At 39.0% G+C, this 16,519-nt stretch overlaps 1 protein-coding gene across 2 annotated transcripts; it reads right to left on the bottom strand.

Annotated features, from left to right (window-relative positions):
- Positions 1–14,476: 14,476 nt before the first annotated feature.
- Positions 14,477–16,445, bottom strand: LOC109856512 (DNA-binding protein Ets97D). Of its 2 annotated transcripts, none has more exons than XM_020431863.1 (6): positions 16,233–16,445; positions 15,849–16,140; positions 15,609–15,759; positions 15,451–15,527; positions 15,141–15,375; positions 14,477–15,035 (listed from the first exon to the last, which is right to left on the bottom strand). In XM_020431863.1, the coding sequence occupies exons 1-6, from the start codon at positions 16,268–16,270 to the stop codon at positions 14,542–14,544; spliced, it is 1,287 nt and encodes a 428-aa protein (XP_020287452.1). In that variant the 5' UTR covers positions 16,271–16,445; the 3' UTR covers positions 14,477–14,541. The 2 variants fall into 2 exon arrangements, with proteins under 2 accessions (XP_020287452.1, XP_020287451.1); XM_020431862.1 differs by having other exon boundaries at positions 16,297–16,388.
- Between the last annotated feature and the right edge of the window lie 74 nt (positions 16,446–16,519).

Raw genomic sequence — 16,519 nt, 5'->3', positions numbered from 1 at the left:
CAATGAACATTCTTTGATCGATAATAAAGCAAAATTTAACGGACGTTCGCGATACTTCAATTGAGACACGAGTGTTTTTCGCCAGCCCGATAACGCGCGCATAAATAATCATTGAACTTGGACCGCGATTGCAACGCACCCGTTTCTCCACTAAGGGGCATTGCCACTGTTACTATGTTATTACTATGTATTGTGAAGCACGAACAAGAAGAGAGAAGAGAGAGAGAAAGAGAGAGAGAGAGAGAGAAAGGAGGCGAGATAATAAACGACATATATGTTGCACACGTATTTTTATCGATATACTTTAAGAAAAAAGATTTCTCATCTATGGCAAAAGTTGAAAGAAGAATAATTGCATATCGATATAGCAGCAGAATTTGCATTTTATCCAGAAAACATGAATATTGACCTTTAAAATTGTTTTTTATTCAAATTTTATTTTTTATTGAAACTTTTTAATAGAATAAGTTAGTTCATAATATATATTACAAGTGCAAACTTTGCATGTTGTTTGCAAACGAAGCGGTGAAAGTTCAAAAGTTTAAAATTGCAACAATACAAAATATAATGTTTTTTTAATTATCACATTTTTCTGAAATTTAAAGTTTGTGAGTATATTAATTTGACATACAAAACTGTCTCAAAATGCAATTCATAATATTCGAAAATTTGAGATTTATCGTCTTTATCCGCCTTGAGGCAAGAGAACTGCACACACATTGTCACTTAACGTCGATAAGTTATCGGTCGTGATTGCCACGCGAGCGTAAAGGACAAACATTCGCAACAAATTGCAAGCCGTGGTTAAATATAGCCTGGCTACGTAGTTTTCGTTCCTTTATCGCACACCAACTCGCGTTTTACAAAGGCTGTACTGTCTAAAAAAATATATGAAATCAAAAAGATTTCTCATAAATTCAAACAATCACACAAACGCAGAGATTGCTATAAACCTCGTTCAAAAGAACGCAATTATTTTTCTCTCTCTCTCTTTCTCTCGACAATATTTCTTTTTCGTATTTTATATTCACTTTTTTTTTTTATCTCATCGTGTTCCTCCGCATTCGCATTTTCCCATTATGCTCTTTTATGTCAGGCACTTCTTATCAAACTTTTCGTACACCCATCGCCGGAGCGCGGAAGAATGGAGCTTTTACGTTGTTTACGAAATTCGGTCGTGAAAACAGGAAGAAAAGAGGAGCAGTCGGAAAAGAGAAAAGGGAGGGAGAGCGGGAGGATAGAAGCGGAAACTAGTTCCGAGACTAACAAAGATCAATACCTAAGTTGTGCAACGGACTGCCTGGCGCGAATCTCGCCTGCCCTCGCGTGTGCGATTCTACGCAGCGTGCAACGACTCCGGCGCGATGCACGACGACGATGAACGCCGCTGCAACGTGCAATGCCACGATATCGCCGGTGTCACGGGCACTTTTGCACGCATGCACGCACGCACGCACGTTAGGACTAAGTAAGCGCGCGGAGGAGATTCAAAGAAGAACGGCATGCGATCACCGTGTGTGCTCACACACATTGGCTAGGTCAGTAAAATCGTTCGTGCTTCGCACGAGGGTTATTTGCTTGGCTATCAGAGGAATTACGAGGTTATTATCGTGCAATCCGCGCGTTTCGGATTTACGCGAGTAAGATCGCAGCGCGATCGCGATTTTGCAACTTTATCTCTCATCACTTTGTGCAAAAATGTCACACCTGATCGACACGATTCATCATTCCGCGAATATATTTCGGAGGTGTTTCCTTACGTGTTTGTGAATTATTTGTCTCCATTCCAGTAATATCGCAAGTGCGCCGTGTCTCGCGGCAGAGAGTACTTGGCGAATAATAATATATGTGGGAGTAGACACACAGAATAATAGTTCTCGAGAAGTGTGTTCGTCTGAATCATACAATCCGCGCGCGAATACCAGAAGGAAACCAACACATGATTCTTTCATGATTGCAGAACAGCACCATTAAGACACAATTGATTTTTTATTTAGCTAAAGACTAAAGGACGATTGATTTTAATACGCACGGTATATGATTACAGGCAATTACAAGCGACGCACAACAAAATGCAAGATTACTCGTTCATATGTACATTATTGATAAGATATAAAGTGGTAAGAGAGTGTGTCTATGTGCGCGGAGAGAAATATGTTTCGAACAAGATTATTTATATATTCATCAGCGTGATAAGCACATTGTGTGTATGATTATGTAAAATTGTCAAGATTATTTCATCTTTGAAGAGCTTTTGATAAAGTTAAATTATAGAAATTCATAATATTGAAATGTTGCGAGCGCTAAAAATTATAATTATCGAATAAAAAATTGAATTTTTCAGAGTAATGAAAACAAACAAAAAATTCTAACAAACTGTTGCTCCAAATACAAATGTAAAAACGACTTTCTGAAATATATTTCGAATTATACTTTTTTTTTTTTTTTAAAGACCTCGACAATTGCGTGTTTGAACATTACACGACAAACTCGAGAATCGAATCAAACATGGTTTTCTTTTTGTTTAGCTTCGATATTTTTATTTAATCAGCTTTCAAAGAAACGCAACATCACAGATCGAAGTTTACCTACTATCGGCACAATGCCGATTTGATATCGACTGCTAAATTTTTTTGATGTTGGCATAAAATACTGGGCACATCGGTGTTAACTTGTTAATAACGAAATGTTGGAACGATAAGGATGGTGCACAGTAGTAAAGAACCATTGCTTAATGATATAATGAATGTATACTATCGGTGCAAGTGCCTAGAACTTGGGTCTCGTTTAATATTTTTAAGTGTAGAGACTCTTAGGTCTCTATTTTGCACGACATAAAATATCACTATTCAAAGTAACATGCATTAATGCATGGGAATCCGGATATATATCAAATAATCTGAACTTATATCAAATATCGATGCACTTACGCTTTCGGTGCACGAGTTAAAGCGAGGAAAAAAATCGTGCGAAAATCTTCTTGGGATGATCGCGAAGTTTCGGACGAATTTCGAGTAGAGAAAAGATGCACAAAAAGAACAGGCACGTTAATCTCGCGGCCGCGATTCGTAAAATCGTGAGTTACGCTCACGCGAGGGGGGAAGAAGCGCGCGTGTATAGAATGCGTGCGTGTGTCGGGACCTAGGCCGTGCCTACGACCTGTCTAATAGAACGAACGCATGCCAGTCATTGGCCGGTATGGTCTAGGCGGTGGGCGGGGATAGGCTTTATGGGTGTGTGGTGATGTAGTGAATCGCGGGGCACACTTGTCCCTTTTTTGCCTCTCTGTTTCTGTCTCGCTCGCTCTTGCCGCTTCCCTCCTCCTGCCGCGTGGTCGTCTGCTGCGCTGCGCTGCGTTGCATCGCGCTACGTTGGTTGTGCTGCGCTGCGAGATGCACGCGGCTCGATATACTCAGCCTCGGACGCGAAGGTCCTTCGTACTCCCGATTCGCCCCGCGAGACAGGATTGACCAGTTCCGCGCGCGGACGGAGGCTGAAGGAATATTTAGATATACAGAAGTTAAAAAACATCCGCACAAAATGTTGTTTTTTTTCTAGAGAAAAACGGTTTATTTTGCGTAAGGATGTGTATATAAAACGTTGCGCGTTCTTTTTATCGCGTAGCTCTTATCTATTCCAATATATTGAGAGAGAGAGAGAGAGAGAGAGAGAGAGAAAAAGAGAGAAAGAAAATATTTATGTAGTAATATTTGTATATTTGTTTTGTATATTTTTGTTTAAGTTATTTTTTGCCAACAATTTTTTATTTGATTTGTCTCTCTATTTCCATTTCTGAAAAAGAAATATTTTTTTTAACAGAAGATCTCTCTCATGACTTTTTTAATTGTGTCAACTGTTATAGTGTATCTATTTTTATATTGCGCGTTCTTTGTAATATATGATTTATACTTGTAACCACTTATTGTGTAATCACTGCAATAAATAAAATCGTAATTTAGAGAACAGAACAAGCGGGTGAGTGCGAAGCGAAATTACTCTCTGTATGCGCGTATAATTAATTGATTATTAATTTAACAATATAATAAATAATTTATTAAATCATCTTATTAATTACTTTTTCAGTTTCGATTCGAACAATATTGTTACATGTATATTTTGAAAAAAAAAAAGAACTCAACGTGACGTACAAACCAAAGCAATGTTGGAGTAGAAACATTTGATCGTTGAACGCGTGCGATCTTCTCACGCGTGTTTTAAAAACTGTCATTGTTCGTCTCTCCTTGAAGGCGACTCGGGTTCGATGTGTATAAATTTTGCATCTGAAAGAAAAGAATCATCGTTTGAATTGATTACGATTTTTAACTCGGAACAACATCCGATATATCCCCCTCGGAAGTTATCACGCCATATGGACGTTAACGATGTAATAAAAATACTACGCGGCAGTTTCCACCTGTTTTATCTAAGACGGTGAGAAAGCAAGAGCGGGAGAAAGAAAGGAGGGGTGGAGGAGAGAGGTCAAGTCATTTTCAAGGGGTTAAATCGATTATCGTTTCCCAGTTGGCGACTTCTGCGCTTCGGGCTCGCGCGTGAAGGTGGCAATGCTACCATGTACCGGCATCGTTTTGCTGCTGCATGATGGAAGGAAATGAATTTGCCGTACATACACGTATGAACGTTATATATACAGAGAGCGTTTGTACACAACACATGTATAGAAAATCGCGCGACCGAGCGCGGCAATGGCGCGAGCTTGTTCGTGTTGCTATGGGGACGCTTCTTCTGTCTATTCGCGATTCTCGTTTCTATCTTTCTTCTTCCTTTCCTGCCTTTCCTTCGCTCCTTGTCTCTGTTCTTTCATCCGATGCGTATCTCCTTCCTCTTGCTCGTCTCTTTCTCCTCCTCCTCCTCCTCCTCCTCTTCCTTCTCCTCATAGTCGTCTTTCTCTCGGTTTCTTGCCGTCTGCCGGAAAAACGCAAGCTTCTTCTTTTCGTGGCTGACGTTCCTGCTTCGCCTCGCGCGCGCGACGTGCACGACTGCAAACTCTCTATAATTTGTTGCAATTTCGAAGCAATATATTCTTCACCGTCTCCTTTTATGTCTGCTAGTGTGAAAATGCGTAACTTTGTCGTACATTGTAAAAATCACAAATAATATTTTTATTTATCGTACTTTTTCTTCTTGCGCGTGTTGTAATTGTAATACGATAAAATTAAAAGTAAGAAAGTAAAATTAAATATTTTTTAGCGTAATTATAATTTTTATCGTTTGTTTAATGCTTTATCAATGTTTTATCATACATATAACTCTCAGAAGAGTCACGAACAACTTGAGATGTAGAGGGTTGATGACTTGCTAAAGTGTTTCCAGAAGTGTCATTGTACGGATCAACGAGAAGCGACTTGTCGTTCAAGAATTCTCGATGTTTTTTGATTGTTCGATATTTTATTTTATCCGTGCATTTTGATCGCGATATAACGTCACTCTTGCGTTTTAGTTGGATGAAAGCCAATAAATTCCACTAGAATTTTTAGTCGAGGAAGCGATATTATCACTCTAGCGTGAAATTAAAATTATTATAGTTTGCTCTGGTGTAAAATATTAAGATCGAAGTTCCTCAATTACTTTTTGAGCTACTAAAAATATTTTTCGTCGCGGTCGAATACGAAAAATCGCGGAGTATCGTAGATCTGATTCAAACATGATTGAGCATACAAATACCGCGCGAAGAAACAATCGTGTGCATTTGTTAGTATATTTAATTTTAACTAAAATGTTGCTGTAAAATTTGTATTGAAGTTTGTTTACCTTGCAGACACAGCACAAAAGTACGATAAGATAAGGATACTGTTATAAAATTGATTACGCAATTGTGAAGCGACATTTTTATAATGCAATTTCTGTATCGGCGTTTTTCGATGTAAAGTCAATGTCTTCCATTTTTAGTCACTTTAATATTGTTTGTCACAAAAACGTCCGACAATTTTACACATTGAAATTCTATTATGGAATGTATCTAAAAAAAAAAAAAAAAAAAATTTTGTATGAAAAAATAATTATTCCTAAAGTGGAACACCTCTGCTTCATATTCATTTTTGTTATAAATTAAAAATAAATTATAGTTTCAGTTTTAAAATAATGTGTATATCTTTTTTTAATTATGTACAATAGATTATTTTTTTATCAGATAAAGTTAAAGTGACTTTTGGAATATTATCGTAATATTTATTTTATTCTTTCCCGGTATGTTGTAGAAAAGAAAAATAACAACTTTATATCGGCACAATTTTACTATTTCACGTGAAGTTTCAACATACGCTACGATACGTTATTTTTACTTCACCGAGGCAGAGTTCAGCGAACCACTCCATTAATAAAACTTTCAACTATTGCATATCACCTTCTCGGAACTAACGACGGCTTTGCATAAATAAAACGTTACTAACTCTCTAAAAAAGTCAGTAATTCTTTCTCAGTGCTTCGCTACGCTGCAATGATAACTGCATGCGTCAACAGTTTCATTTACATTGCTACTTTTGTATAATTGTATAATTTGTCTACTTAAGGAATATATTTCATCTCATTAACCATAATCGTTTTCATCACTTGCGCGCACAGAAATTTAGATTCTCGTTTATAATTTTTTGCGTTTCACAAAAGCTTCTCTTTCAAATAATTCCGATTGCATTCATGTTAATACATTCGACGGTAACGGTCGGAATTCACAGGTATTACAGCCAATATCGATGTATTCAGAAACACCTCGCTAATTTACGTGGATGTTACAGTTCATGCAAATTGGCAGAATTGTTTCACATAGTCCATACACAGACCGGAACGTAAACGTGACAGCGATTCACGATGACAGCAATTGCTCGTCGATATAAATTGTGACGATTTTGTTGGACTAAATTGTATAATAATTTACACTCTCTCTCTAGAAAGAAGAACGAGAGAGAGAGAGAGAGAGAGAGAGAGAGAGAGAGAGAGAGAGAGAAAGCGATCTCGCGACGGACCCGCCCCTGAGACGCAGTTCATTCACACGGTCGTGTCTCGCTAAATATAATATGGCGGTGACCCCGGCTCTCTCTCTCTCCCTTTCTCTCTTTCTCTCTCCCCTCGATATCCCCTGAATTCAACGCCCCTGTGATTACGCGTCGCCCTTTCGCGCCCCCGCCTTTCCCCTTTCGTTCCTTCTCAAGGAAACCTAACCGTGCGCTTACGACCCTGCGGCCCTTCGAAGGAGCCCTGCGTCGCATCAAGATGCATCTCTCCCTCTCTCTTTCTCTCTTTCATCTCCGTCGAACCTATATTTTTTTTAACAGCCCGGACCGCACCGACGAGCTGTGGAACTCGCGCGCGGAACGATTTACGGCCGAAGCGTTAATTTATTCACCGCGACGTGAACTTGTTTGCATTTTACGCGTTTTGCACCGTTATTAATAATTCTCCGAGATGCAGCATCAGTCCGCGCGCGCACTGTTAGAGAATGCGCGAGAGAGCGATGATAACGGTCTGGTTAAGCAAAAACGAACGAGGTGCAGTTAGACCGCTTGTCGCGGCTTCGTCCAATATACATAAATGTGTCTTTTCTCACTACACAAGTTGCCAAACGCGCGCGGAAATTCACTTTCCGCGCATATTCGAGAGAGCGGGGCTGCGAGATAATAATTTATTTTTCATATTCCTGCTCGACTAGTTTTGCGTCGGGGTTCCGAATCCTGGAGCATTTTAAGCTCCGTTCACAACGCTACGTGAGAACAAATCCCGTTTCTCTTGCCGCCGAAATATATATCGCTTGTTTCGTCAAACGTCTATATCGACACCGCGGCGCTTTATATATATATACTTGTGAAAATAAAAAGTTCAGGAAATCATTTTCTTTCCGAATTAAATCGATGTGTGTGTGTGTTGTTCTCTCGCGGAAATTTATCACGCACGCGCGCAACAATATTTCTTCAATGAAATATACACGTTGTCCCGTAAACATGACGTGTACTTTATAATGAAAATATAAACAACGTGTGCGAACTGTTTAATTCAATTGATCGATTTAATTAAGCGTCTCTTGCGCGCACGGAAAATAAATGTTCTGTAATTCTACTGAATAAAAGGGCAAATTTCATTCTCACCGCGTCGGGTATTGTTTTTAAGCCAATCAAACGTGCATGAATGATTTAATAGAATTCTCCGATCTGGAATTCGCATGCGGTATACGCGCGCGAGTCTCGCGTAATCGACCTCGTGGAAACGGTGCCTTACATCCCTTATAGGCCCCGGAGCGGAGCGAGAGAACGGCAGAGGCCATTAAACTGTCTACGAACCAGAAGATGCAGGGGATTTTTACAACGTCCGCGCGCGCGCGTGCAAGAGAGAAAGAGAAGAGAGAGGACCTACCTACTCTCAGCGCGCGCGCTCTTATATTCTTCTTTTGCGCTCCTCTTCTGCGCTCTCCCCGCTTCTCTCTCTCTCTCTCTCTCTCTCTCCTTCCGCCGCTTCTTGTTTCTCGTAGGACCCACGGACTTTTTCTTCTTACGCCCTTTCTGATCCCCGCGGCGGCCCAGCAACGGCCCAACAGCGGCGTCGCCGGCCCGGGACCGAGAACGAAAGTCGCCCTGAAAAGAAATCCCGAACGCACGGTTTCTCGCAGAATGTTCTCCTCTTCGAACGTTTTTCTGAATTTCTTCTTTGACTTTCTGTCGTCAGAACTCTTTTGTCACACTTTAATTAATTATTCTGTCTGTTATTATTTTGTCACTTATTAATTATTCAATTCGCTACTTTGTTATCCTTGAATTGAACCGACTTGCCAAACGCGGAACATTAAGTATAGAAACGGACGAATTTTGCGAGCTCTTAAAGTAAACAAAATCTCGATGATGTAAAAATCAATTAAACGCAATAATAAAATGCGCTCCTCTTTTTACCAGTAAAAAAGTTAGATGAAACAATAATAAGTGAAGTTTTCAAAAAACATAATAACAAACGATATAACAATATGTAACATATACAATAATGCAAAATACATATTCCTTTTGTTATTCACAAATTTGCATCTTCGCAGGTGTTGCCGACTTGCTGTAACTTCTCGCACAACTGCGGAGACCAGTCCACTCGGATTCTGGGATCATCTTCTGTGGATAGATCCGGAGGACGATAGTAATCGGCTATACTTGATGACACTAACCCGTAGATCCGAACTTGTGGGCTTTTTTATATGCATACCGCAAGCTCCTATCTACCGGTACATGTAGTCAGGCCGGCGTTTAAACTTTTCGACGGAACCTCCTCCCCCTCTGTCCACCACCACCACCACCTTCGCACTATCATTACTACCGTCATCACCACTCATCTGTCCTCTTCCCTCGCTCCCGAATGCCCGCGGCACTTCCGGTTATCAGCGACAGACTTCTTTCCGAGTAATTTTCCCGCACGTGAAAAGAACAGCATTTCGAGCACATTAATAAAAAAGCACGCGAAATAATTTTAAAAAATACACATTAGTTTGTATGTAAGAAAACTATCACACAAGCATAAAATTATATATAAAATATTCTATTCTTGTGCACAGTTATGAAACTGAAAGAAGCTTTACATCTATAATTAAGCATATATATAAAACGTGTATAATTTTTGTATATATTTTTTTTATATAAACGTCGATGTACTTCGTTAATCAGTGTATTATCGATCAGACGTGGGTCGCGGTATGCGAATCGAGTCGAGCGTAGAGATCTTTTGGCGAATTAGCGACTGATTGAAAAAAAAAAAAAAAAAAGAAAAAAAAGAAAAGAAAAGAAATTGATCGCAGAGATAAAGAGAGGAAGAAACGCCGATGGAACAGCGGACGAGAGAGAAGAAACCCGCGACGACGTCTAGGTGAGGTAGTAGGTTGTATAGTAGGGAATGGAAATTCGCGAGATACGAAGTCCACTGTACAACTTGCTAACTTTCCCGGTCGTCGGCGCCGCGACGCTGTTGATGCCGCGCGATGTTCTCGAGGAGTCGCGAAAATTTGCGGCGGGGAAAAGGAAGGATCTCGCAAGAGAAACACATGCCTTATTTTTATGCGAGCGCGCGTAAAACTGGCGGCCTATTCGCGATGTGAATGCCGATGTGTATGCGTGTCTCGTTTTCGATGCGTCCGAGTGTGTCTCTCTCTGTGTGTGCGTATGTGTAGAAAGATGCATACATGTGTAGAAAGCAAGTCCATTCTCTCACGATCACGATCTGTAACAGGTATCTCAGTAGAAAGTTACTTTTGCTTTAAATTCAATTACAAAACAAAAACTATCGAATATAATTTGAAAAGACGTAGAATGTATTTTTCTTTTAATTATATTTAATATGCTATTCGCATTAATTTTTAATGAAATAGAATATTTAAAGTAAAAGTGATTTATTGCTGAATTGCTCCACTTAAATGTTACTTCTCGTAAATTTGTAATTCATAGAGAATTTTCTTGTTGTTATCAAAAATATTTTATCACGGGAAATACTGTTTTCTTTATTCTTTTCTTTTTCCAAATTTTGCACTTTGTATATAGTTTTAATCAAATTATATAGAAAAGAAATATAAGATAAACGAAATATTTTCCGAGTTTCTACTTCGATGCTACAATGTCTTGGATTTCCAAGACAAATTTGAATATAATTCTTTTGTAGCCATGACTTTGGCGTAAAAAAAAGTGCTCGTCCGATTCTGGATTTGACTTGTCAAGGGTCGAAGCTGACGCACAATGTTATCACGATCTGAGAATCGGACGACCGCATTTAGCGATAAATGCGAATACGGACCGATAATTTGCAACAAACTCACCGGGGCGGTTGTAAATTTGCATAAAATCGAAAAAGAAAGAGGGCGGAACGTGAGCGTGGAGCGTGAGATGGGACGGAGAGAATGAGAGCGGTGTGGTGTGTGCGAGAAAAAGAGGAAAAGGGCAATGGCGGGCGGGCTGATTGTAAAGCCTGCCGCGTCGCCGGTTCCCTGAGACCCTAACTTGTGACGTCGCGACCGATATCTCACAGGCTAGATTCTCTGGTATTGGCGATGAGTGCTGCCTTTTGCCGATCAAAAGTCAGTCCTAGCAACAGAGATACAATACGGGCTACGTGTTCCTACGACGCGCCGCACATTCGCGTATAAGACGCGCTGGTTCTGCGCTTTTTTTTTATTCCCACGTGTTGTACGATTGAAGAACAAGCTATTGTTTACGTGTGTCGCGTAACTCTTCTTATTTTAATCGACTTGAGAGATTGACTTAGAGATACTCGGCGATTGACTCACAAATATTCGGATACAGAAATGTAAAATTTGGAATAATGAAAATCGAAGAACGTCGCACGAATCGTACAATTCGTGTGATTTTGTGAATTAATTGATTTTACTTTATACGCAAAAAAAAGTGAAAAATAGTTTTGTTATTCGTAATCTTATAGAATTGATTTTTATTTACATATTTTATCTTAAGTGATATAATATGTAAGAGAGAATTATTGTTTCAGTTGTGTGTGAGGAGTGCAGAAATTATCGTTACTTTATCAAAAGGTATAAAATTTCTACATTCTTTAACGTTTCTTCGAGTTTTATATGACTTATAAAATATATCAAGGTAAATTACTGTATCACTAAACTTAACAATTTTTTCATTGTTTTTTGCGTATATATTAATTACGCACAAGTTTTCCACAACAACTGCGGATATACTCCACCATTCTTATTCAAAATATAATCCAAAAACCAATACTTACAACATTTGTATATATAAATACAGCATACATACATACATATATATATATATATACACAGTATATATATAAAGTATATATATAAATTCAGTATATATTCACAGTATATATATAAATTCTGTATTTACATAATAAAGCAATTGTCTTACAAAAGAGAAGAATATCAAAGTATCTCATTTCATGCATAAAAGAACATTTTGTATCTATATACGATATTTATACACTTGCCGATATACGAACTAAATATTGTTACTTTCACATGTTTTTAATGTATGTTATTCTATGGTTTATGCACATGTTTTATACACATATATATATGTATATATATATATATATTTGATCAAATTCAATAAACAATTTTTTGTTTTATGTTACAATGTTTTTTTGTGTATAAATATCAATATTGTACTTCACTATTTTTATTACGTGTGATATGACGTCATTTGTAAAAATTATTTGTCCAAACTCATGGACAAAACACACGGAGGGACTCATATCATTCGCAAAAGTTATAGAAATTATGTCTCAAAAGAAGTATTCTTGCAACTACTATATTCGAATTATAATGCCAGAAGCAAGTAGTTGTATGAGCTTTTGTTTCGCAACTTATAAAGAACTAAAGTAGTTCTCTTGTATGCTATCACCAGCTAGCAAATTCAAAAGTTTAAGTTAAAAAACTCCGCTGAGAATTTTTTTTTCTCTTATTCTGCATTGATATATGGATAATAAACCATGTACTTGCTTCGGCAGTACATATAGTGGAACGATACAGAAAAGATTAGCATGGCCTCCCCCCCCCCCATTTTTGAGGCAAGCGTAGTTCGCATTGATAGATTGATTTTGTGACAGGGTGCTAGACCCGGCATTTTCACAAACCTTGCGCACTAAGTTGATTTATCCTCAACATTCTTTAACCTATACTAACCTTAATTGGTCGATATAAGGTTAATAGATTTAAACAAACCGCAGAGAAAGGTGTATTTGGGAAAACCTCATAACCAGAGAGATCCTAATGCCCTACTGCCAGCTGTAGCGCAGCCCGCTCAGCTCCAACTACCACAACAACCACAAACCACTGCTGTTGCAATGGTCCCTTCACAAGCAAACCCACAGCCGTCTATCGGTAGGCAAAGGAAGCAGTTTTCTAAAACAATAAACAAACCTACACGACTGGCTGCTGCTCTGGAGAGTGCCGCACAGCCCTTGAACAAAGATCCAACTAAGAACACGGTATTCGTTTCGAACATGTCGGTTAGAGAGGTCAGCAATGACACGAGATTCTCTGTATCGACACCAGCCTTGATTGACATCGCTCGGGCATGTTATAACGAAACGTGTGCCGATGACATAAATATACAGAAGAGTCTATTACCTGAGTACGTCGACTACTATTGTGTAGCGATGCTATGGATGTATAACGAAATGTGTGCCGACGACATAAACATCCAGAAGAGTCTATTACCTGAGTACGTCGACTACTATTGTGTAGCGATGCTATGGATGCGTCTCATGACTCTGAAGGTTAAACTCCGACAACCAATCACGGAGACCGAACGTGACACCCTGCTGTTGATTGAAAATTCACAGTTCGCAATACCTGAACCATTAATGATCGAGCTTAGGGCAATTGGACGTGTGCAAACCATGACTCGGGAATATCTGACGCCAACCATTCCAGATCTCCCAACCAGCGTCAGCGCCGGCCAGGATGGGTATTATGGACCTATCAACATCGACATCCACAACGTGTATGAAGAGTTGTCATGCCTCGGTGTTGCAGGCGAAGCCGTTAGACATGCAGTCGGCAACGAGCCAGTTGGCCCGTACGCGTCATCACTCGCTCGCCCACAGCCGAACCAGAATCTCTTAGGTTTTAGGCCTCTTGGGAATAGGCGAAACGAGGGAATAGAAGAACCTTGCTTTCGACGCCAACATCACACCAGACAACATTCCTCAGTATTCACCTAATACGGGGTTGAATATACCTTTTTGAACGGAATTTCAGCAGTGCTTTCTTAAAGTAAAACCAAGGTAACCACTGTAGGTCTAAACAGCCTACCTGAATCGGGATCTGTTATGCAGGCTTTGATTCAACGAACAGAACCACAACCAACCCCTGTGCTTATTGAAAAGCAGCAGGACATTACCGTCGTCTCTATGACGAGCAACTATCAACTTGCGGTGCAAGCATCATGTATTGTCCGTAGTTGTATAAAACCACGACCAACCTAGCAAACACACCATCTTGGTGTTGTATAAACCTTGTTCCACAGGCGTGGATGGACAACCGAAACGAGCAAAGACTCGTTTTACCGGATAGGTATAGACAAGAGGTGTTTAGATCAATAACACAAAACGGTCAATAATACCGATTGTCAACCGTCCGACACCTGTTACTAACCAAAAGGCCAAATATAAAGAACTGAAGTAGTTCTCTTGTATGCTATCACCAGCTATTCAAAAGTTTAAGTTAAAAAAAACTTCGCTGAGAATTTTTTTTTCTCTTATTCTGCATTGATATATGAATAATCAACCATACATACATTTGACGTGCGTGTGTATGTTTCGAAAAAAAGTAAAATCTCACCACGAGGTCTTATAGTCCACGATTTAGAGATATTTATACAAATTCGCAAATCGAAAAGAAAGCTTTTCCAATTTAGCTTTCGAATAATTCATCATAATTTATCATTCAAGTCAATTCGAATATAGTAGCAGAAGTACACAGAAGGGCCTTAATGTTGCATAAAACAAAATATTGAAGACATATTTTACAATGAAAATTATTATTAACTGTACTAGTAACTGTGTCTCTAAGAACGTGTTATTTCATCAGAAATACCGTCTGCCTTCGTCAACAAGTCTACTCAGTTCCGCAGCCGAGTAACCAAGCAATTGCTTCAGATCGCAAACAAACTTATAAACAAACCGCTTGCCCTGAACTTTGGAGATCATATCACCGTCGTAATAATATCGTAAAGCTCTGCTCAGCTTCTCGTAATTCATTGATGGTTTGTTTTTGCGCATTCCCCACAATTGCGCCACCGCTTCTGGTTGGTTGAGTTTGAATTCTCCTTCGTCTCCCACCCATTGAATCGCACTTACATATTCTTTGTCCGTTAATAATTCTAATAAAAATTGCCAAAGTTGTATTTGGCCGCCGTTGCTACTACGACTGTAAGGTGAGTCGACATTTTCGGGCAACGTTATTCGAGACACGTGATTTACCACGGTCTTTGGCTTTGCTGCTTTTTGATTTCGCATTTTAATGGGTTTCTCCGTAGCGTCTTCATCGGGCGATTCAGGAGCGTCTTTTTGTATCACAGCTGTAAGAAAGAATATTCTTGAAATCTCTTACAAAATTCTGAATTTATTAAACATTATTCTTTATTCATTGTATGGCATTGCGTTTCTGTGTCTATTGAACGTACCGACAAATTTACATTTTCTAAGAAGCTCAAAATGTGTCCAAAACACATCACCCGGATCAAGAGGCACTTTCTTTTGAAATTCAATTAAGGTAAGATCACACAGCTGCGCACCAGTTATGTTCCAATCAGCTAGCCGCAACGACATCAAGTTGAATTGCCTTACAGCCCACTGTACCCAATGCTTGACATGAGCTTCTGACCATTCTTTTGGATCAAGTGGTATTTTCAATCGTTCCTTCAAACATATATAGAATAAAATCAAATTCTTCATCTTATGACTTCCCATTTCCCTTCTATCTCTTTAATTTACCTGTTCCTTCTTATACATTTCATCTACAATCCATCTCATGACAGTTCGTTTGTTTTCTGGACTGCTAGGCACTGGTGCTGTGATCAAAAATAGAAAAGAAAATAGTTATTTATTGCATAAAAATTACTTCTATTAAAAAACCAGAGAGAATTATTTACAATTATTTTCCACAACTTCAACAAAATCTTCTGCTGGCTTAAGAACATCTACTATATTAATGCGTTTTAGCATAGGTTTTACTTGAACATTGATCTGAACCAATCCCTCTCCTTGGATACATTGGTCAACCAAGTTTTTATGACACTCCAGCTGTTGTAAACAGTTTTAAAATTTATCTAACTTGTGATAAATGTGTGTAAAGTAATGGCAATGAAGAAGAAGTTGCAACATATGCTTACCATTTGTGCATTTTGGAGCCAAAATTCATAGTTCTTTAAATCTATAGAGAGCCTCTCCTCCAGAAGTGCTCTCAGATTTGATAATGGTTCTCTTATGTCCATGTGCTGCATCAATATTCCGTCGTTGCAATAATCGCCGTTCGTTGCTTCTTCAAGCGCAAAATGGGGTTCCTCCAAATCGGATCCGTCGTGTTGCAATTGCGCCATAATATCGTCGTCCGAGGACGAAAAGATTGTCTCTGGTTCCATCTTTATGCGCCTTATTACAGCATAATCGGAGTCGGGATCAAAGCTGACAAAAAAAATAAATGAAAAGCGCGTGTCTCTTGCCAAGAATCCACGCGGAATTTAGGGTTAGCACTTGAGGTGTGCGAATTCGCTAACCTCCTCTCGGAACTTTTCCGTTTATTTTCCAGATCCATGTTAATTAAATACGCAGGCAACTTACGATCTCTAATTCGATATTCTTGTGTAATTTTCAACGAAATAACTGTTCTGGCCAGCACGCTTTGTTCTTTCAATCGCTTCTTGTATTGTCCGTGTGTGTGAACGCAAACGCTGAGTCTTGTTTTTTCGATGAATTTTGAAACACCGTAAAGCCTTGTAAAGAATTCACACCGATTCACATTCCGCATTCGGATCATCCAATAGAAAATAATCGTTTCCAGGAA

Source organism: Pseudomyrmex gracilis, unplaced genomic scaffold (genome assembly GCF_002006095.1).
Source record: "Pseudomyrmex gracilis isolate BER0280 unplaced genomic scaffold, ASM200609v1 scaffold_120, whole genome shotgun sequence".
Lineage (NCBI taxonomy): Eukaryota > Metazoa > Arthropoda > Insecta > Hymenoptera > Formicidae > Pseudomyrmex > Pseudomyrmex gracilis.
This window is presented reverse-complemented; position numbering and strand designations above follow the sequence as displayed.

Bases quoted from the DNA above. Each gene is read 5' to 3' on its own strand.
- LOC109856512 (XM_020431863.1), bottom strand. From the start codon at position 16,270: ATGGATCTGGAAAATAAACGGAAAAGTTCCGAGAGGAG. The intron at 15,528-15,608 runs GTAAATAATTCT...TTTTGATCACAG, and splicing joins TGAAGTTGTGGAAAATAATT to CACCAGTGCCTAGCAGTCCA. The intron at 15,376-15,450 runs GTAAATTAAAGA...ATATGTTTGAAG, and splicing joins AAATGTATAAGAAGGAACAG to GAACGATTGAAAATACCACT.